The sequence below is a fragment of the Hevea brasiliensis genome, chromosome 2 (assembly GCF_030052815.1).
Source record: "Hevea brasiliensis isolate MT/VB/25A 57/8 chromosome 2, ASM3005281v1, whole genome shotgun sequence".
NCBI lineage: Eukaryota > Viridiplantae > Streptophyta > Magnoliopsida > Malpighiales > Euphorbiaceae > Hevea > Hevea brasiliensis.
This window is the reverse complement of record NC_079494.1, coordinates 125,419,612-125,443,278: the sequence shown is the minus strand read 5'-3', so window position 1 is coordinate 125,443,278 and position 23,667 is coordinate 125,419,612. Positions and strand designations below refer to the sequence as shown.

General features: G+C 35.2%; 1 protein-coding gene across 1 annotated transcript; it reads right to left on the bottom strand.

Annotated features, from left to right (window-relative positions):
• Positions 1-14,126: 14,126 nt before the first annotated feature.
• LOC131168724 (bet1-like SNARE 1-1) lies at positions 14,127-18,544 on the bottom strand. Its single transcript, XM_058143028.1, has 6 exons — positions 18,402-18,544; positions 18,191-18,270; positions 15,417-15,564; positions 14,547-14,603; positions 14,399-14,458; positions 14,127-14,312 (listed from the first exon to the last, which is right to left on the bottom strand). The coding sequence occupies exons 2-6, from the start codon at positions 18,202-18,204 to the stop codon at positions 14,223-14,225; spliced, it is 369 nt and encodes a 122-aa protein (XP_057999011.1). The 5' UTR covers positions 18,205-18,270; positions 18,402-18,544; the 3' UTR covers positions 14,127-14,222.
• Between the last annotated feature and the right edge of the window lie 5,123 nt (positions 18,545-23,667).

Below are 23,667 nucleotides of genomic sequence, written 5' to 3'. Positions count from 1 at the left end.
TTCTATGCTTGTAATGAAAGTATTTAATTCTTTTTAACTCAAAAAATTTTTTGTTTTTAAAAATATAAAAATAAATATTTGTGAGATTTCAATTGAATTCTTTTCTTGTAAATAATTTATTCCAAACATTTCTCTTAATATTGTAGTGTAACAAAGGTAAATAAATGTAAAGCAACACACAGGCTAAAAAAAGGTCTCTTTAGAATTTATTTGGCATTAACATAGTTTGAGTCAGGTAGAGTTCTAAATTCTTACTCATTGATCTCTTTTCTTTATATTCTGGTATTAGTTGATTAAGTAACTATTAGTAGTCATATATATAGCAAGCCTAATAATACAAATTCATAATAAACATGAGATTTCATTTTTAATTTTTTTTATATTTATATAATTAAAATAAATATAAATAATATAAAATGATTTAATTAATTCAGTCGACAAATGATATGATAGACTACTAAATCTAACTAAGAATCTCACAAGTTGTTGACACTAATTTGTTAAGTTTGTGCTAATAGTAGAGACTTGATTGAATCTATTGTTTCATTATTAATTCAGTCCCATCATTATTAAATTAATTTCTTAATTAATCACAAATTCTCAATTAAAAAAAAGACAAAATTAAGTTACCAATTTAATTAATTATTCGAGTGGATTATCAAATCCGAAGGCTAATTAAATAGGCAATGTACATACGTGTATAATTATATATAACAGTGTTTTGTTTGTTTAGTTACTCACAGACCAAAATTTTGAGAAATAATTAAACTTAATGGTGCTGGCGAAGGAATTTCTCTTCAGCTTTTTTCTGACGTTTTATTATATATGTAGTCAATCAGTCATTCTCGAGGAAATGCATTACACAACAAACTTAAGGTGCCAAAGTCGTCATGGATTTCCATCCTATTTAATTATAACTATAGGGTAATTAATTAAGTTAATCAACGGATGCTACATATATGTGTGTGAGTTCTTGTGAAAACTTAATTGGGAGTGGATTTATGTTCACGCAATCTTGTTGCTTACAGAAATGTCACGACCCAACCTATGGGCCGGACCGGCACTAGGACCTGGGCCAGCCTAAAGCCCCCGAGGCCCGTAGTAAGCCTAACTGTTCATTAACCCAACTCTAAGGCCCATTTGGGCCCAATATCAAGAAAACAAACGGACAGAGTCCGGCCATAAAATGGACTTACCAACGGGGAGTTTTCGACTCACCCGACCTGTAAACACAATATATAGTCAATTGGGGAGCTCAGCTCACCCTCCACATACTCATCAACATAATAATAAATGGGAGCTCAGCTCCCTCCTCCAATCCATCAAACAGACTTAAAATATTAAGTTTACAGGTCCAACATGAATATAATATTACAGACCAATTTCAAATAATTACTGCTAACACATGCGGAAATTCTAGGAGTAATTAAAATTACACAATATTGATAAACAACCTGCGAGGTAAAAGGCGAGTTAACCCGAACAAAATATCCTCCCGTGGCTGTAAAAATTTTTGAGCAGAGTGAGCGTTAGACTCAGAGAGTAAAATATCAATCTTAACTATAATCTCTATAACTATCTGAACTAATGCACCCTGTAGAGTGAAATGCAACATAAACAACATTTTCACATCATAACATCAAAAAGGTAATTTGGAGCACTCACACACCCTGTAGTATCAATCATAACATATGGGAGCTGATCCTATCTGACTCTCTTAAATCCAACTTTGGTGCCGGTAATTACTCAAGCTCGGACTTCCACTTAATAACCAAATCGAGGGTCCCAAATAATTACTCAGCCGTGACTACCCCTCGAAGGAAGGTCCCAATTACTCAAGCCGTGACTACCCGTCCTATCCATAGTCCACACCACATCACACGCACGCACACTGCTCCAAATTACCACAACAATATCATGGCACTTTAACAGTTATCAATGCATCATAAATCGTGCCTAGAGTTTAACTACATAAATATATGCATATAAGTGATGCATGGGCATGCTGAACATATAATAATATCGAAATTACAATTAAAATTAATATTTTACTCACAGACTTGACGGCAATCACTGTGGCGGCTGGGCGGAGGAAGAAGGCTGTCCCGGCTCACCTAACAATTATATTACAATTATTTAATACAAATTACTCAATACAAATCAAGAAAAGACCCAATACGTCCTAAGTCGTGCCGAAAATTCGGCAGAGTCTCCCCTATACCTAGGACCTACCCAACCTGCAAAAGGGCTCAAAACACACTTCTATATCCACAATCCATATATCCACAACTCAATCACATCACACAGCCCCTCCTGGGCCCATCAAATCAATCATTCATCACAATATGTAAAATTTCAATTTAGTCCTTATAATTGATCATTTTTGCAAAAACTGCTCAAATAAGCTCTAAAAATTATAAAACTCTTACCCGCTGTCCTTAGAAATATTACTAAGCTATTGCAAAAAGAATCGTAATTTTCTAAGCTACCACGAATATTTTATGGATTTTCAATCCTATTTAAGCACTAGAAAATTACGAAAAAGCAAGGTTCGGGTTTACCTTTGCCGATTCCGACTTGAACGCTCGGGATGCCCGACAATGGTGGGGTAGCCAAAACCTCGATCCAATTCGAGACTTTTAGGTAGTGCAATGTTCAGTAGGAAATTCACAGATCCGGACAACCGTCGAATTCCATGAATTGAGGATACCTACACGAAGCCCAATAATAATATATAAAAATCGAGTGTTACATTCTTCCTCATACGAAAAATTCGTCCTCGAATTTTACACAAGCAGAATAAATCACATGATTATACATTGAACAGATAAGGGTACTTGCTACGCATGTCCCGTTCTAACTCCCAGGTGCACTCTTCCACTGACTGACTCCTCTACAAAACCTTCACCATAGGGATCTGTTTTGATCTTAGTTGTCTCACTTGGTAGTCCACTATGGCTACAGGTTGCTCCTCAAATGTCAAGTTCTCTTTTAGCTCTATTACATCCGGTTATAGTACATGAGAAGGATCTGGAATGTATTTTCTTAGCATGGAGATGTGAAACACGGATGAACGTGAGAAAGGTTGGGTGGTAGCTCCAACCGGTGAGGCAACCGCTCCAACTCTATCCGTAACCTCAAAAGGTCCAATATCTTGAGGTGCCAACTTGCCCTTTTTCCAAATCTCATGACTCCTTCATTGGAGAAACCTTGGGAATACATAGTCGCCATCGCAAACTCCACATCCCTCCGTCAGGGTGCATAACTCTTACGCCATCGAAAAGTGTTTGATCGTTCCACGATTAAAGGAACTACCTCAAGTGTACCGCACTAGGTCTACATCATGCACCTTCGCTTCCCCATTTCCGTCCAACACAGAGAGACCTACACTTTCTTCCATATAGTGCCTCATAGGGTGGCATCCCTATCTTTGGAGTGATAATGTTGTAGGCAAACTCCACCAAAGCTATTGCTCATCCCATTGACCTCCAAAATCCAAAACACTCATGCGAAGCATGTCTTCGATGTTTGGATTGTCCTTCAATTTGTCCGTGCATGCGAGGTGGAAAGCCGTCTTGAAGTTCAGCGTGTGCCAAGTGCCTCCTGCAACTTTCTCCAAAACCGAAGTGAATCGGGGCCTCTCGGGATATTATGGGCGGAACTCCATGCAATCGACTATTTCTCGAATGTAGAGCCGCATCTTGCCAGAATATGTAGTCTTCACGGGCAAGAAGTGAGTGATTAGTTAGACGGTCTACAATTACCCATATTGAATCAGATCCTCGCGTGGTACGAGGTAACTCAGTCACAAAATTCATAGTAATTATTTCCCACTTTCATTATAGGATAGGGAGCTCTTGCAGCTTTCCTGACGGCCTCTAGTGTTCAAACTTCACCTTCTGACAAGTCAAGCACTTGGACACAAAGTCTGCTATGTCTCTCTTCATGCCATTCCACCAATAGCTATCTTTCACATCATGGTACATCTTGGTGGAACCTGGGTGGACATTGTCCAGTGTGTAGTGTGCCTCTCGCATGATTTCATCTACGAGATTGTCTACATCTGCACACATATCCTAGAACCTTGCACTAGGGTACCATCATTGGCAAATCCAAACTCACCACCTTCACCTTCTGTACTCTTTCTATGATCTTCATTAATTGTTGGTCTGTGTTGGGAAACTCTAACTCTATCTCGCAAGTCTGGCCTCACTGAAAAATGAGCCAACAAGACCCCCTCATCTGAAAGATCTAGGATTAAACCTTGATCCATCAACTCATGTACTTCCTGAATCAACGGTCTCTTCTCTGCTGAAATGTGCGCCAAACTGCCAGAAGATTTTCTGCTTAAAGCATCTGCTACTACATTGGCCTTCCCAGGGTGGTACTGGATGGGGCAATCATAGTCTTCCAGAAGCTCCATCCATCTCCTCTGTCTCAAGTTTAAATCCCTCTGTTGGAAGATGTACTTCAAACTCTTATGGTCGGTGTATATCTCGCACACTTCACCATACAGGTAGTGTCTCCAGATTTTTAGTGCGAAGACTACAGCCGCCATTTCCAAATCATGGGTGGGATAGTTCTGCTCATGCCTCTTGGTGCCTTGAAGCATAAGCCACTACTTTTCCATTCGCATCAAAACACACCCTAGGCCAACTCTGGGCGTCCACGACACGGTGTATCCTTCACCGCTCATAGGTTGTGTTAACACAGGGGTAGTGGTTAGACACTCCTTATCCTCATCATTATAACTGACTCTATCGAGCTCTCTTCCTGTCCTTTGCATCTTATCCACTTCCCTTTTCCTATTTTTGGTATTGTTGGTATCATTTCAACCTGCTGTACTTATTCCTTAATTTTAGTCCTATCTCATCCTTACACCTTTTCCTTCAAAGATGTATATCCCATCATCAACTTTAACTTTCTTTTTATTTCTTAGTCTTATCTTGAATACTAGTTTCATTACTTCAAGAATTCTAACCCTATGATTTACTCCTACCAGCACATTCTTCACCTTATGTAACACTTATAATTACCCATAGAAAAATTTTTTTTTTCTTGTATACCTTTTTTTTCCAACTTAACTATCAGAACATTATCATTCCCTATCAGCCTTAGTAGGAAATTGCTTATCCTGGATGAATATGAGCCCCATAAACTATAAGTTCCATCTGAACTAACACGGCTTTAGGAAATATGTGTCATGCCTTAATTCCAAACAAGATACTTCACGTGTTCATTCTCCTTACTATAATCATATATACTGCCCATAGCTTTCTAAACTTCAACCTCAAATTACCCATCAGCAACAATTTCATCTATTGAATCTCAACCATAGACAATACTTCCTCCAGCTCATAGTTTAAAACAGTTGCAAGCATTAGTAGCTAACTCAATTTAACTCCTATCATTACTCTGTTCGTCCTTTCATACTTAATACTAGGTATGCACTTACTGTCATTCTCATATCAGGAAATTATGTATGAATTTGTGCCTACTAAACTCTCAATAACTAGGTCTCCTTGACTCAGTTTCTGTTCCTTATATAACCTTCTAGAACCAAAAGCACAAGCTAAACTTGAAAAGAAAGAAAATATCCTCTTATATTCAACTACACCCGATTGTCATATTATAACGTTTCACCTAAGTTTCTTGGTCTTTCTCTCCAAATTTCATCATCTCCTAGCACAATTATGCTCTACCTATAAGGTATCATCTGCATGAACCCTTTACCGTACCATTTTCCTTCTTGACATAATATTTTATAATTTATTAACTTTACTTATACTCGACCTATGATTCATATCTATCATCGTTTTTATTGTGCCCTTAACTTTTGTTGATTCCTGAAAGATTTCTCTCACTAATAAATTCTTCCAACACTAATTCCACCCTTATCTATGGTCATTAATTTGATCCTTGAACTTTCTAGTGATTTATAACCACCCAAACTTGTCATTTTTTTTTTTTGTTCTACCCCTACTGTTGTCCTGTCGTTATTGCTTCACTACAAAGTGATTCTGTTGATCACACTAACAATGTTTGCCTGACATTCATAACGAACCTCTAACTACCTTTTCACTATCTCAAAAGTCTAAACTAAGCATATGTATCATTATCTATCATTCTTTTCCTCTCATCATACCTATTTGATCCCTTAGACTGACTTTTATTCAACTTACTGCTTACTAACTTCTCTTTCTCTACCTATTTAGGTAGTCCGCAATACCATCGCACACCTTCTAACATTTACTCATTATTATTGTATTCCATACCTCCATCACTTCTCTCACTAATGTGGTCCCATTTTGGGTTTTCCATCCTTGTCATTCTCCTTGCCAAGAATAACACTTAGCCTATCCTATATCTTAACTTTGTTCCTTTTATTATGCGCTCTTTAGGTTGTCCTTTCATTTATTTCCTTTGTCTTACCCAAAATAGAACTTGACTATTCTATCCCTAGTTCCATTCTTCTTCCTAACATAATAGCTGTACTTGCTAACTATATCTTTCAGAGTCTCTATCGCGTTATCATATGTCTGTGCTACTCAGATTTATTCCTTTGAACACTCTAGATAGTACTTCAACTAGCATTTAGATTATATTGCATCTGCAATCAATTGTCCAAACTTTCATTCTGCACTTTCTCTATCCATTGGTCTTCTATAATTTATCTTTGCTAATTTATTACTCTTGACACTATTATAATTAGATTATACTATTGTTTTGAACGATATGAAGTTAGAAAGGAACTCAGGAAATTGCAGTCATACATTTATCGTATGATTTCTATTCTTATCCTTTAGTTTACATAATACCCTTACTACCTCGAGAACTGACTCTGCAGTAATTTTATTTATTTGTTATTATTATTATTATTATTATTATTATTATTATTTTTCATGTTTACTCAATTAGCCAAAACTTAAGATTTCGGGCATCCAAACCCGTCATCAAATTCAAAGGATTTACATCCATCGTGATCTGATTATATATTATTCCTATAATGAAACTTGTATCCTCTGCAGGATACCCGAGCCAACTACTCTCTACCACACTCTACAGTCCTATCTGGGGCACTATTTTATTGGTCACCATTATTAATAATAACTTTCGATCCCTTCTGAAAAGATAGGACTATACCCTAACTTGCTGCAACAAAGGCACTACATTTACCACCTTGCCCAAAACCCTGTCAAATTAATGTCTCCTTTATCATATCATAGCTCTGTAAATCATCAATTCATAGTTTCGACCTTCTCTAAGTAGTAGGGTTGTACTTTATTCCATACTGATACACACAAGGTATTCTATTCTCACTAAGTTCTAAGCAAAACGTCTATCGTTCTGCAAAAACCATCCAAAATTCCATACCGAAGACTAGATGGTCTCACTCTATAGGTATCAACTTTACTTTGCAACTAGTCCGAAACCTGCAGTGCGATGGCAACTCTTCTTTGTAACTCTAGCTCATGCTAGGTAATCGAGTCACCGACTCTAGTTACCACCCAAGCGTGACCTTTCGATATTCTAGCTCTAGACTCTTAACCAGAGTTCCCAACTCTTTGCGGATATAGAACTGCTTGCAGTATTATCGTACCAAAATAGAGACTGCTGCAACATCCTCATTATGGAGCACCACGGGATGCACGCAGCTCTACACAATAATCTCATGTGCATCATGTCTGCGACTACAGAGCGGACATCGAGAACATTGTATAGTTACTACGATACGTCTGCCGGACTAGGTCTCTAATTTCTTATCTCTCCCGAATCTTCTATTATCACAAACTTATTACGAGTGGGTCATCTACCGATGACCGCCATGAGTGGTATCCTCATCCTTATCTAGGGCAACTGTACTTTTAAGACTCACTTTTATGTACTGTGTCTTACGAAATGGGCACACCATTTAAACCCATACCGACAAAAATATAACATTTCTTGGAGTACGTATCCTCATGATAGATCTCACATGTCTACTAACTCTATTTCACATTTCTGTACTCCACGAAAATCAAGACACTAAGCGAGGTAATCTTATATTTCCGAGGTATAACGTAGAATCTAGAAACAAAGAATTACGGAAAAGGCAAGCAGAATCCTATACTCCGCATGTGACTCCTAGTAGACTCTTCCCAACACTTAGATAATTTTTCCCTATGAATCTGGAGCCTAAGCTCGATGCCACATTTGTCACGACCCAACCTATGGGGACCAAGACTAGGACACAGGGCCACCTAAAGCCCCCGAGGCCAGTAGTAAGCCTAATTGTTCATTAACCCAACTCTAAGGCCCATTTTGGCCCAATATCAAGAAAACAAGCGACAGAGTCCATAAAATGGACTTACCAACGGGAGTTTCGACTCACCCGACCTGTAAACACAATATATAGTCAATTGGGGAGCTCAGCTCACCCTCCACATACTCATCAACATAATAATAAATGGGAGCTCAGCTCCCTCATCCAATCCATCAAACAGACTTAAAATATTAAGTTTACAGGTCCAACATGAATATAATATTACAGACCAATTTCAAATAATTACTGCTAACACATGCGGAAATTCTAGGAGTAATTAAAATTACACAATATTGATAAACAACCTGCGAGGTAAAAAGGCAGGTTAACCCAGAACAAAATATCCTCCTGTGGCCTGTAAAAATTTTTGAACAGGAGTGAGCGTTCGACTCAGAGAGTAAAATATCAATCTTAACTATAATCTCTATAACTATCTGAACTAATGCACCCTGTAGAGTGAAATGCAACATAAACAACATTTTCACATCATAACATCAAAAAGGTAATTTGGAGCACTCACACACCCTGTAGTATCAATCATAACATATGGGAGCTGATCCCCTATACAGCTCTCTTAAATCCAACCTGGTGCCAGCGAATTACTCAAGCTCGGACTTCCACTTAATAACCAAATCGAGGGTCCCAGCGAATTACTCAAGCCGTGACTACCCCTCGAAGGAACGGGTCCCAGCGAATTACTCAAGCCGTGACTACCCCGTCCTATCCATAGTCCACACCACATCACACGCACGCCAACGCACACACACTGCTCCAAATTACCACAACAACACTCATGGCAAGTTAACAATTATGAATGCAACGTAAATCGTGCCTAGAGTTTAACTACATAAATATATGCATATAAGTGATGCATGGGCATGCTGAACATATAATAATATCGAAATTACAATTAAAATTAATATTTTACTCACGCACTTGTGGCTAATCATCGTGGTGGGCGGAGGAAGAAGGTCATCGACTCACCTAACAATTATATTACAATTAAATAATACAAATTACTCAATAAAAAACAAGAAAATACTAAATACGTCCTAAGTAGTGCCGAAAATCCCAGTCTCCCTATACCTAGGACCTACCCAACTGCAAAGGGCTCAAAACACACTTCTATCTCCACAATCCATATATCCACCACTCAATCACATCACACAGCCACTCCTGGGCCCATAAAAACAAACATTCATCAAAATATGTAAAATTTCAATTTAGTCCTTATAATTGATCATTTTTGCCAAAACTGCTCAAATAAGAACTCAAAATTATAAAACTACGCCCATTGTCCTTAGAAATATTACTAAGCTATTGCAAAAAGAATCGTAATTTTCTAAGCTACCACGAATATTTTATGGATTTTCAATCCTATTTAAGCACTAGAAAATTACGAAAAAGCAAGGTTCGGGTTTACCTTTGCCGATTCCGACTTCGGGAACGCGCTCGGGATGCCTGACAATGGTGGGGTAGCCAAAACCTCGATCCAATTCGGAGACTTTTCCGGTAGCTGGTCTGTCTGGCCGGAAATTCACAGATCCGGACAACTGTCGAATTTCCGCGAATTGAGGATACCTACACGAAGCCCAATAATAATATATAAAAAAATCAGGAGTGTTACAAGAAATCCCGCTTCTATTTTTTTTTTAATTATTTTTTAATCTTCTAATTTTTTTTAATTATATCAAATAAAAAAAAATTGGTTAAATCCAACTTAACCCAAAAGCTAATTCAAGAAGTATAGTCGATCCACCAACCGAATAGATATTTGAAGCGTGATCCAATTTCGAGACATGACTTTGATATTATTTAGAGAAAATGTATTAAGTCTAGCTTAATACTTAAAATTAGTTCAAAGGAGAATAATAGCCTAAATCTTTATTTTTAAAACTCTTACATTATATCCAATTGAATTAAAAAAACAAGTTGGAAACTTCGAACAAAAGAGCTAGAATGTGCTCTCCCAATAATCACCATGCAAAATTAGTGCAGGCTAGCAAAAGTATTTTTAGGGCATTATGTCGTTGGAATAAAATTTTTTTTTTTGAAATAATTTAATTAGATGTGTAAACATGCAATTTTCCTTTTCTTCGTCAATGGAAATTTTATTTATTTATAATCAATTCAGGAAAAATTTAATAAAACAAGTCAATCTAAAGTCCTGATCAAATAGACCAACACAAACATTCACCTAAAATATCAAAAAAACCTGAAAACTTCATATAGATTACTATTGATATTTATTTTCCATTTACCATTGGTATTGTCAATTGCATGTTGATGGGCAAGTAACACGTATAGTAATAATGTATGCATCAATTTACATTTGAATCTTTGTAACAAAAGGCTTCAATACATTTGAAGCCACAATTATGAGAAGAATCTTCTCTTGGACTTCATGAATTTAAAGTTCCTTCTAATTATATTATCATAATTTGATTGATTCATGATATATATTAGTGGCATAACGCATATGGTCCGTGTATTGCTTAGAGTGGATTTAGTTCCCATTTGAAAAAAAAAAAATAAAAGCTTTTGAATAGGGTAAAAGTATTTTTTCTTAATTTATCATAATATCATTTTATGTTTATTTTACAGTTCACAGAAAATTAATCTCTTTAAAATTCATGACTGCCTCTCCCAACATAGATTAAATTAGCAGTTATTTTAGTATTACATATATATATATATATATACACACACACAGATAAGACTTGGTCTTGAACAGGCATGCAGCAACTAAAGAAAATTTTGTTGAGAATGAGTAATTAATTCAGCCTGCAATGCCAAATTACTTGGTAACCGATTAAACAAATAGAAATTTCTGGGAAGGAACCAGGCTAATAAGATCTTAGGTCATAATCTGGTTTTAAGTTGGAAGGTTTGGCTTGGTTTTGAGTTGCATAGACAAGTCTGGGTCTTGGCCAGCTTCATTTCTTAATTTTCTTGTTTTTTGGATGCATATATAAAAAGTCAAATAATTCAGACTTTCTTTTTATTGAAATTTAATTACTTTTGGAGCTGATGTTTCCCAGCCATAATTAGTAATATTCTTGAAAGACTTGAATGGCATTTGCATCATGGTATTCTAACAAAATTATCAAGACTTTTTATTAGGGTGTTTGCTTTATTCTATTAATTATAATTAAATAATCAAGCTGAGTTGATGAAATTCGATTGTTTTTATAAGAGTGAGTTTAGCTTGATTATTTTTTGTTAGTAATTTTTTATTTTTAATTAAATTACATTTGATTTAGTAATTAAATTAACCAAAAGAGTTAATTTTATATTAATTAATATATTAATTATATCTTATTAATAATATATTATTTACAATTATTATTTTTATAATTTTATTAATAATATTTAATTTGATTAATTTTATTTTTTTTTAAGTTTAATTTAATTTATATAACTAGAATTAATTCAAATTTTAATTCAATTCGATTCGATTAATTAAATGATAAGCCTACTTTTTATTATTTATATTACTTGCTATTTGTGTGATCTTTGTCTTTGAACATAAAAACCCAAAATTCCATTCATCATGTGATTCTATATACAGCCTCCTATGTAATATTTCTTATGCATTAAACAAAAAGTCTTCGGGTTCACGGCAAAACTGAAAGGTAGAAATGTACCGTAAAGTCTTTCTATTTAAATTTAAATTTAATTAATAATTTTAATATTTAATTTAAATTTGATTCTATTGTAAAATCAATTATTATCATTTAAAAAATTCCAATTCATTATATTTTATATATTTTTAATTGATATTTTATATAAAAAAATATATTTTTTACTAATAATTTATATTTTAAAATTTTAATAATTTTATAAATATTTAAATTATATTTATATAATATATATTTATAAATATTATTATAAAAATAAATATATTATATTTAATTAATTATATATATAAATATATTCAACTAATAGTTATTTAATCTATAAATTTGAATATAATATAAATATTATTTTTAAAAAAATTAATGTGTCCCAAATTCAAATATGTATTACATTTTAGATTGAATTGAATATCTGAAAATATTATTACACTTGTAGCCATCCATCCATACAAAGAAGAAAGGGATTATCTCTATTCCCACAAAAAGACAAGGAGAAGATCACAAATATTTTATTTTATTTTATTTTTCCTCTATCACATAATTAATTACTCAAGAAGATACCTAATTAAATAACTTAATTATCACAAAATTAAGCTTAAACATGATTGTATTTTTAACTTTTTTTTGTCTATGTAAAAAGTTTTATGTATAATTTTTCTTTCACTTGCATAATTTTTTTACTTGTAATTTTTCATTTTTTTTATTTATAAATCTACAATATTTTAATCAACCATTTGGAACCATCTAGGACCTGTCCAAGTTCGGTTCACCTCTGGTTCATCGATTCTGACTAGAATCGGCCTGAAACAGAGCGCTGGCTACCATGTTTCTGTTTTATTGTCGATTTCCTTCTCTGCATTTGTGTAGAGCTGTAAAAGGTGTAAGCGAAATTTTGGCCTTGGCGGAAGCGAAATTGAGACTGCCAAGAGAGAAAATAGACACGGACGTTTGAGTTTCATTGTCTCTTGGAAGAATTATGTACAAGTGTCTAGGTATGGGATGGTGACTTATGACACCGAGAGGAAGGGAGATGGAAATCCACAATAAAAAAAATTTAAAATAAAATGCAAATTGAAGCAAAAGCCGAGGGACAGCTGGATCGTGAGAGTAAATCTACGGGTTACGAGACACAGAAAGAAAGAAAAGGGTATTGCTGGGTCATAATAGGTGGGGAGCTGGGCTACAGCTCGGGAGGGAGAAGGGGAAGGAGGGCTATAAGCATGTTTGAGTATTAAAATTTTACTTTATTGACTACCGTAATTTGAGTATATAATTTAAATCAAAATATTATATTTGTTAATAAAATAAAATTTAAAAATTACAATTATTTTAAATTAAAAATAAAGATTTGTTTTTTATTACAAATGCTATCGGAAGGCTAACAATGACATCCAATGAAGAAGACTGCACTAATGGATTTGCACAAGATAGGCGATAATTGTTGCGGATTTTTGGGGGAATGTGCTTGAATTCAGCCACCTGGCTCCTGATCTCAAGTTCATTTCCAATTTGAAAAAAAATAATATTGATTTCGACGTTGGCGTATTTTTTTCAACCAGAATAGCGTGATTTATTGACCAATTTTCAAATAAAGGACCCGAAAAGTCTGAAAGAAACATCCATTTGCTTTTCTCCAAGTGCTCATGGTCGCCAATTTTAGATTGGAAGATCTTATTAAAAGCGGCTTAGTTACAGATTGCAACAATAAGGCTCAAGTGTATGGCACTTGGCAGTCAATGGGTATTGGCGTAACGGGATTGCATGGGGAAAAATGATTCGAAGTCAAATCCAGGTACATCAACACGAATCTTTCCGAACGGAAAAGAGAACGAATTTTGTTGGCGTTGAAAACCTTCTCCTTGAATAGGACTTGCATATAAACAATGTCCAGGTAAACAAGGCATTTAGCCTTGTAGTAAAATGATAGTATCATTCATGTTCCTCTAAACCAAAATGAGCTGAAAACCAGACAACTATTGATTCACCAAAGACTCATCTCAGCAAAACTTAATAAGCTTGACTGAGCTCCGTAGCTCAGTATCTGGTTAAGAAGATTAAGCAGCCAAAGCATAGTAGGCTAATGTTAAGTGAAAAAGTGGACCAAAGAACTTTTTACGCCCATTCCATACATTTAACACGTACGACATATTCAACATCTTTATATAAAGTTTATAAACATGCCTGAATATCTCACAAACAGGAAGTACCATTGATTACAGTAACCACATAAAAGGATCCGGTTCTAACATGACAATAGCAACAGCATCATCAACATATATTGATTACCTTGTCAGATAGTATACAATAAGGAATATGACAACAAAGGAAGCCACAAGGGTAAACATTCTCCGGCTTGATTTCGTCTCAAAAACCTTTGGTAAAAACACAATCATCATCAGTTATCACTGCCATTAAATATTGCAAACATGCAAGAAGAAATGATTATATAATTACATACCATCTTAAATCGATCCATAGTTCCTGATAGGACACCCCTGGATGAATCCATGTCATTGCCCTATATGCAGTAGATTTCACGTCATTGTAACCAAAACAATAGAAGCAGAACCAATGTAAAATTAACTTCATTACTGCATCATGTATACCATTCTGTCCAGCATGTGATTATGAGTCTCCACCTCCTCATGTATATCACCCGACAACTATAGAAATGTAAGTGCATTAAAATTTGCTTAAAGCATTCATAATCATAATAACTAAAACTGTAATACAGGCAGAAATGAATAAGGTCCATTAATATCCCATTGATTCTGTTAAGACATATTCTAATAATTGCAAAAGCATGTATGATACAGATTTTAAAAATATGAACAGAAGTTAAGAACTACATAAATAGGCATCCAGCATATAACGTTTAACTTAATAATCATGACATTGTTCATTTTTCTACATAAAAAAGATTTTCATTATCGTTCAATCATTTTCATGTTGGATTGCAGAGAAATTAATGTCATGAGTAATTACAAGAAGATTTATAAGAATACTGCACCAATCCTTCCAAACATAGAAATTGGTAAGATGATGTTACATATCAGCCTGCACACTTACTAAAATAGAGGAACAGAGAGAAAGAGATAAAAATAGATGAGAAAAGAATAGAAGTAGATGAGAAAGGAGAAGAGAGTAGATGAGAAGAGAGAGAATATTTCAGAGATGAGAGATATCTTTGATCATTAATGATCTTGGATAGTCTCTTCTTTACAATTAAGTTCCAATTTATACTTCTTTGGATCCTATAACTGCTCTTTATAATTACACAATTAACTGGAGAGTAATTACAATAGGAAACTTCCATTTCTTTTCCCCTTCATGTTGCAACTTCCAAAAGGAAGCATGAATTAGTAAAATAAAAAAAATATACATATTACACACACGCGCACATGCAACATATATATAAGTCTATTTCTTATCCATTGCACTGACAAGCCTACTTGAATGTTTGAGATAAAACTCACTCTCTTCAGAAGATTGACTCGATCTTGCAATCCTTCCACAGCTCTTTCATTATCTTGCTCATCAATTTCATGGGAATAAGAAGATGAGGCCCTGATGCCACCCTCTTCAATTCCATCAAAAAGAGCAGCTCTATTGCTGCGGACATCTCTGTAGACCAAAGGAATTAGAGTATTGCCAGATGGCAAGATCACACACCACAAAATTATGAATTCAGTAAAGAAAAATGTACAACGCCCAATGGCTTTTAAAGTAAAAATAAGAGGATGGACAGTTAAAGGATGAAGATCACATTCAAGAGAGATGCATGCAGATTATCCCATATAGCCATGGTACAGAAATATTCTCAGCTGCACCAGTAAGAAGTGATTTTAACTTTTCCAGGAATGACAAGAAATGCATAGCATTTACAAAATGTACATACCAGATCTAAGAAAATGTTGACTTGCATTGAATTTCCAAACCAGGAAGATGGTTTGCTTTTGTAAAATATGAAACAAGGGAAAAATGCTAGAACACACAATTAGTGACTAGAAGAACAATGTACATCTCTTGCTGTGACATAACTATGAGTGAAGAATCAAATAACAAGAATGAAAAAGAAAGCATGTATGAAGACCATTAGCAAAACATATTTGTGTTAATGTGATCTACAATGGTATTGTATTACAAGTTCATGGCACGTGACCTGTCTAATAATGACGCTTGAACCTTGCGCCAAGGCCATCAGAGCTTTGGTCTGGGATTACATCATGAGAAGATGGGCTTCTATCATGATTTTTTTCATCAAAAGAACATTGAGGATAGAATGTCTCAAGTATCAGACAACACCACAAGGGCTTAGGTGTAGTGATAAACTATGTGTATCCAATAAAACATGAATAAAAAACAGAGAATTAGTTGTCCAGAATCTTGATACATGTCTTTAGCGGGACAATTACCCGGATAAGACATAGAAGGCAGTGAAACATAACCTTATAGATAGTAACATATGAAATCAAAATGGAAACAAAGAACATACTTATTGCAACTCGCTATCTTAAACATAGCTTTTGCATAAGCTGATAAGGACCAGGCACTAACTGGTTTATGGCAGAGTGATGGGAGACATGTTTTATGAGAGCTTAAATCTAACAAAGACCAATGAACTCTAAAATGGAGTGCCCATATTTCATATTCTAATTCTAAAGAAAACTAAAATACCGGATCGATCCTCAAGGGTTTATCATGAAAGTTTTCATGGTAGATGACAGCATAACACCAGTTGCCCAATTCAACAAATAACCGACAGCTCCTTTCCAACCTGATCATGAAGTTACTGGAGATTTTCTACAACAATCAATAGAGAACTCTGTCTAGGTTCATAAACATATCAGCCACAACTAGAACCTCAAGAAAATATGTGCAGCTTTGACAAGCTCAAGCAGCCAATTACACCAGAAATCGATTAGCTCAAACAAAGGAGATTCTCAAGCTCTCATCCAGCTCATCCAAATCAACTAGATTGCTTTCTCTTACCCACTATTGGTACCTAATTTACTATACCTGTCTTATAACCCAATATGCATTACACTAAAATTCATTAGTTCAAATCTTCTCACAAAACCTAAGATGCTCCAGAGTATATACTTTTTGTAAGTCAAAGGGAATATTCTAGAAATATTAAGGATGGGTGTAGGCCTTTATATACCCACACAAACAATGCAGTTATGTTATCAAACAAAATTAGTGGCACTAAGTAAAACGACATTGGAGTAGAATACACAAAAACACCAACTGGAGTCAAAGTGAATAACCCTGAGAAATGAGTACTGACACATATAAATTAAGGAAGCAAAATATCAAATTAATATAAGAGAACTGTCAGAAGACCAACTTCTTTATCATACCGAATACAGCTATTCTACTCCACACCCAACATACAAAGGTTAACTGATCTAGTTTAGCGACATAAAAATATATTCAATAGACATGCAGTCCATTGGTGCAACACCACTGTAATTACCTTATTTTGCATCATATACTCTCATAAAGAATGCATGTAACACAGAATGATTGAGCTTATTTTTAATCTTAAACCCACTAACTTATCATAAAATAGGACACCCAACAGCTTATTCTTAATCATGAATTAATATGGCCAAAATAAGTATACCATATGACTTTTTGCAAATCTTTTAAATGTAATTAATTAATAATAAAAACAAATATATTCACACACAGTGCGTCCAATTATTGCGTTTTGTCCAGCACAGATACTTCAGAAAGCTGAACTTTTACATAGCAATGTTATATTTGTGAAGACAGATTTAGATATAGTTTAAGTAGTAAAATATACTTCTCTGAAATACAGAGGACTGACATTTAATTAACTCGCATATGAATGATAGTTAAAATATAAGGAAACATAATTAGGAAGCAAACTTTAACAAACTTATTAATTTCCACTAGAAAAAAAACTAACATATGAAGCAATAACAACTAAGCTGAATCTAGAGTGGAAGAGCCCAAGGTGCCTAAGACAGACACAACATAAAAAGATAAAAATAAAATTCAGGATGTTGTAATAATAACAACTAAACAGAACAAATCTAGGGAAAATTAAAATGTTCAAATTAGAACCAGAAAATCGTTTTTCTCCAAATTAACAGCAAATCAATCGACATTAATCCATATAGAGATCCAATTACTTAATCTAGATCAGCTGGATCAGATAAGCAAGTATTCAAATGTTTAAAAAAACAAAAACTCAATTTTAAATTGCAATTGGAGCAACCTCCTGGAATTCATGGTCTAGATATCACAGATTTCTGTTTGCTGAATTGCCTATGTTCCGATGAAGCAAAATTGAAACACCTGAAACGTCAAAGATCGAAAAAAATTACAAGATTATGTGATACACGGATCAAATTAAACAGGTTAATTCATATTAGACATGAGAGTGAAAAGAGATTAGTGGATGAGAGAGTCCAGATCTGAACTGATACCTTTTTTAGGACGGACACTTCGATAGGAAAATGAGGGCTAAGAAGCTTGAAGGCACCTTTGGAGGGAGCTTCCCCTACTGAGTAGACAGTGGGAATGAGGAAAGGAAGAAGGTGAATAAGTTTGTTGGGAATATATAGGGAGAGGGAGAGAGGCGAAACGATCAGCAAAATTTGGTAAAAATTGCACGATGGGTCCCGCAGAATTGCGTAAGGTAGGTAGCATATGCATGCGGATTAGAAGAAGGATAGTCATTAGTCTTTAAGCTTTGCGTGGAACCCTTGGCAGTGATCACATCTTCTGTGCCGTTCGATAAGAGGGGGTTTTGGACAATCCTCCCTCCGTTGCTTATGGCCTGCCCATTGCCCAGGGACCCGTCCGGCAGGCTCATTAAAATGATGGGCTAGAATTAAACTTTGGCCGAATACATGTACTGCTTGGAATCGAAGTATTCGGGTCTGTTACTAATAAAAAATTATAATAATTTTTAGAAATTTTTTTTAATAAAATTAAAAAATAAAGATTATACATATTAATAAAGAGAAAAAAAAGATAAGAAGTGTCACGACCCTATGGGCTGACCGCACAATTTAAAAGTCTTGAGACCGTAGTAGTTCTAACTATTACCCAACCCAAATCTAAAGCCCATTTGGGTCCAATTTCAAGAATTCAACTGGACAGAGTCCGGCCATAAAATGGACATTTCAACGGGGAGTTTTTGACTCACCCGACCTATAAACACAATATACAATCAATTGGGAAACTCAGCTTACCCTCCACATACTCAGATGTCATAAAAATAAATGGGAACTCAGCTTCCTCATCCAGTCCAATATACATACATATAATAAGTTTACAGATCCATCATGGTAATTATATTACAGATCCAAATCAAATAAATATTTCTAACACATGCGAAAATTCTAGGAGTTAACAGAATTACACAAACATAAATAAACGACCTGCGAAGAAGAAAAGCAGGTTAACCACAATAATAATCCCCCTGTAGCCTAGAAAAATAATGAACATGAGTGAGCGTTTGACTCAGAGAGTAAAATATTAATTTTAACCATAATTTCTATAGCTATCTAAAGCTAATACACCCTGTGAAGTGAAATGCAACATCGTCATAATTTTCATACAAATCACATCAAAAAGGCAATTTGGAGCACTCACACACCCGATAATGTCAAACAATACATATATGGGAGCTGATCCCTATACTTTCTCTTAATCCAACTCGTACAAGAACTCAAGCTGGATTTTCGCTAATAAACCAAACGGGTCCAATAAGAACTCAAGCCGTGTCTACCTCGAAGGACCGGGTCCCAGCGAAGATCTCAAGCTGTGTCTACCCGCCCTGTCCATAGCTAACACCACACTACACGTATGCCAACTCACGCACACTGCTCCAAATTACCATAATAACAACCATGGCACTTTAATAGTTGTGAATGCAACATAAAACGTGCTAGAGTTTAATTATATAGATATATACATATAAGTGATGCATGGGCATGCTTGAACATATAATAATATCGAAATTACAATTAAAATTAATATTTTACTCACAGACTTAGTCAAGTCACTTTGTGGCGGTAGGCGGAGGAGGAAGGCTGTCCCGGCTCACCTGACAATTTTATTACAATTATTTAATACAATTGACTCAATACAAACTAAGAAAAGACCAAATACGTCATAAGTCGTACCGAAAATCCGGCAGAGTCTCCCCTAAACCAAGCACCTACCTAACCTGCAAAAAGACTTAAAACACACTTCTATATCCACAAACCATATATCCACAACTCAATCACATCACATAGCCCCTTATGCGCCCATCCAAACAGTCATCAATCACAACATGTAAAAGTACAATTTAGTCCTCATAATTTAATCCTCTTACAAAAACTACCCAAATGAGTTCTAAAAATTCTAAAACCTTGCCCCGCGGTCCTTAGCATCATTACTAAGCTAATGCAAAAGGAATTATAATTTTCAGAGCTACCACGAATATTTTATGAATTTTTAATCTAATTCAAGCACTAGAAAAATTATGAAAAAGCAAGATTCGGGTTTACCTATGCCGATTCCGACTCCGGGGACGCGCTCGGGACATCTGACAACGGTGGCGTAGCCAAAATCTCTATCCAATTCTAAGATTTTTTCGATAATCGGTCTGTCTGGCTGGAATTTTATAGACCTGGGCAACCGTCGAATTTCCACAAATTGAAGGTAAATACACGAAGCCCACAATACGGGGGTTAATATATAATTTTTTACGGAATTTTTTAAGCTCATTTAATACTCGGAAAAACATTACGAAGTTTCGTGGGACCCACCGAAAAACGATGTCAGAAAATTTTGAAATTTATATTGTCGCGAAGCTCTCGACGAGTGGAGCGCTCTGGTACTCTCGGTTTTCTCATGGGATTCACGATTTGCAAGAAATCTAGCCCAAAAATTGAAATGGGCTAAAATTTCCAGGACAAAAATTACATAAACCGCTCGATGAATTTTGGTGTTCTTGGTGTCTATGGAAAGCTCTCGAGGTATAAATGGTATTTGACATAAGACTCGACCCAATCAGTGGCTGGATCGGCCAGATTTCGGTCGAGAAGCCGAAATGGTGCGCTACGGGTCGCACCTCTTTGCGTGTCATTTTCGACCTCCCGGAAGGCCGGTCGGCGGTGGGGGAAGGCTGGGCGGAGTGCCGGCAAGGTGGGGAGGGCTGGGTGACGGCAGTGCGGCTTGGGGATGAGGGAGGAGAGAGAAAACGAGAGAGAGAGGAAGAGGGACGGGACGCGGGGAGAAGGGAAGAAGAAGAAAAGAAAAGGCCAGTCTGATTTGATCGGTCCGATCCGGTCCAGTTAGATTTAGTTGGTCCGATTTAGGATATAAAATTTTAAATTTTTACTCTGCCTTTGGACCAAAAACGAGGCCCAAAAATTCTGAAAAAATTTTAGAAAACTCAGAAAAATTCATAGAGTCCAAATATATTTTTAGTTTTTGCCACGTGATTTTTAAATAAATTTTTAAAAATCATCAAAGTTTTATATTTTCGAAAAATCGAACCCGATTTCTAAAATCTAAAAAATTTCAAATAATTTCCTAAAATTTAAATAAAATAAAATATTAATATTACTCACAAAATAATAAATTTAAAAATTAGGGGTGTTACATTCTCCCCCCCCTTACAGAAAATTCATCCTCGAATTTTTACACAAGGCAGAATAAAGTACAGAATTACACATTGAATAGATAAGGGTACTTGCTATGCATGTCCCGCTCTGACTCCAAGGTGCACTCTTCCACTGACTGACTCCTCCACAAAACCTTAACCCTAGGGATCTATTTTGATCTTAATTGCTTCACTTAGTAGTCCACTATGGCTATAGGTTGCTCCTCAAACGTTAAGTTTTCTTTCAGCTCTACTACATCCGGCTGTAACACATGAGAATGATCAGGAATGTATTTCCTGAGCATGGAGATGTGGAATACAGGATGAACGTGGGAAAGGTTGGGTGGTAGCTCCAACTGGTAGGCAACTGCTCCAACTCTATCAGTAACCTGAAAAGGTCCAATATACCTGTCACACCTTACCCCTCTGTAAGGCATAACATGATCCCGTAGAATACTTAATGAACTACCGAACTTCACCTACCGATAACTCATTAAGCACCCTACAAGGGATTTTAAAACAATTTCTTACTTTTGGTAAGTGGTGAGCATTTCTAATAAGTATTTAAAACACGTACTTAAGTGAAAAGCTAGTTGGAAATTTTAGCCCATTTTATTTTTCCGCAAATTTTATAAAAATTTTGACAGAATTCCCTCTGTATTTTGAGAAAACAGTTCTTCAAATACCTGTAAAAAGCACTTCTAAAAATTTTCTCAATAACTGCTTCAATTTCAAACTCAATCTCAAACAATTTCTCAACACATTTATCAACTTTTTATTTTAAATCCAGTATCCCATGATCATCAAAATACTAACAATCCATTTCATTCAAATTAAATAAAATAGTTCCATTCATATTTCATTAGAAACAAAACAATTTGAATAGATCATTACAAAATTTACATTAAGAGAATTTCAAACTACAATATATATTACAACTTTATACAAATTTTATACAATCGCCAAGACCCATTTGTACATGTCCATACATTTATGTGCAATATATACATCAAAAGAAATATTTGCAATTAGGGTATAAATTATGCCCAAGACTTTAGGTGAATGATCCTCAATCTTTAGCACTCGATCTGCGCTCCTCTAGTCTCTGTATCTGCGCGACAAAGAATAGAAGCTATCACTGAGTACTAGGACTCGAGTGGTACACAACATACTAAAATAATCTTTATGCAAAAAAAAAAATCACGTTTATTCAAAAATTTGACTAAACATGAGCATTAAACACAAAACATGAATTATGAGATTTTAATGCAAACCAAGTTCATTTCAAAGTATCAAAACACATTTCATAAAACCCACAGTTAGATCATGCCATTCGAAACAAATAGAATCTCAATAGCCAGAGGCTAAAGAGAAATCATATCACAAGGCAAGCTAGCTCAAATATATGGATATCCATTCACATCCTCTTCTACTGGCACACCTCAACACTTCTCCAGAGAAGGAATCAAAATTCAAAACTAATTACCCCCACTAGTCGTGCTAGTGAGGTGTTCAAATATGTGGTCATGACACTGTGGTTTCAAAACTTATCTTAACAATTTGCTAAACATTGTCTTTTCAAATATACATAATAACTTTCAACAATTTAGATCAAACATCATAAGAATGCCATAATCCGATATTTCATATTATTCAAAACGATATGCAAAAGATGATTATAAAAGTATATGTTGTGCACAAACCTCAAACGAGTCGTCCCTTAGCCTCGACTCGGTTCCTCGGGTTCCTTCCCAATATTCTTTTCAACTGAAACACGCAATTTTACAATGTTTCAGTATTAGAACTTAACACAGATCCAAAATAAATTTAGCTTCATAATTACCTAGCTCTAACGTGCTAAATTCGACGTTCTTTAAATTTTGTGTTTCGGGTTACTATTCACTGCACTATTCAAGTCAAATAGTTGACTTTCTAAGACTTAATAGGTGTGAGAACTCCAACTTCACCCACATACCACATTTTGGTCATTAAACTTGTTGGTTTTGGTCATTTTCTCAAAGCTTAGGTCATTTTGGCAAAATTGCAAATTTTTGGTTTTGGTTCTCAGGTTGCACTATTCCATTGGTCGA

Coding starts and splice junctions, on each gene's coding strand:
- LOC131168724 (XM_058143028.1), bottom strand. Junction 14,604..15,416: donor GAGTCAATCTTCTGAAGAGA/GTGAGTTTTATC, acceptor ACATTTCTATAG/TTGTCGGGTGATATACATGA. Junction 14,459..14,546: donor ATCACATGCTGGACAGAATG/GTATACATGATG, acceptor TACTGCATATAG/GGCAATGACATGGATTCATC.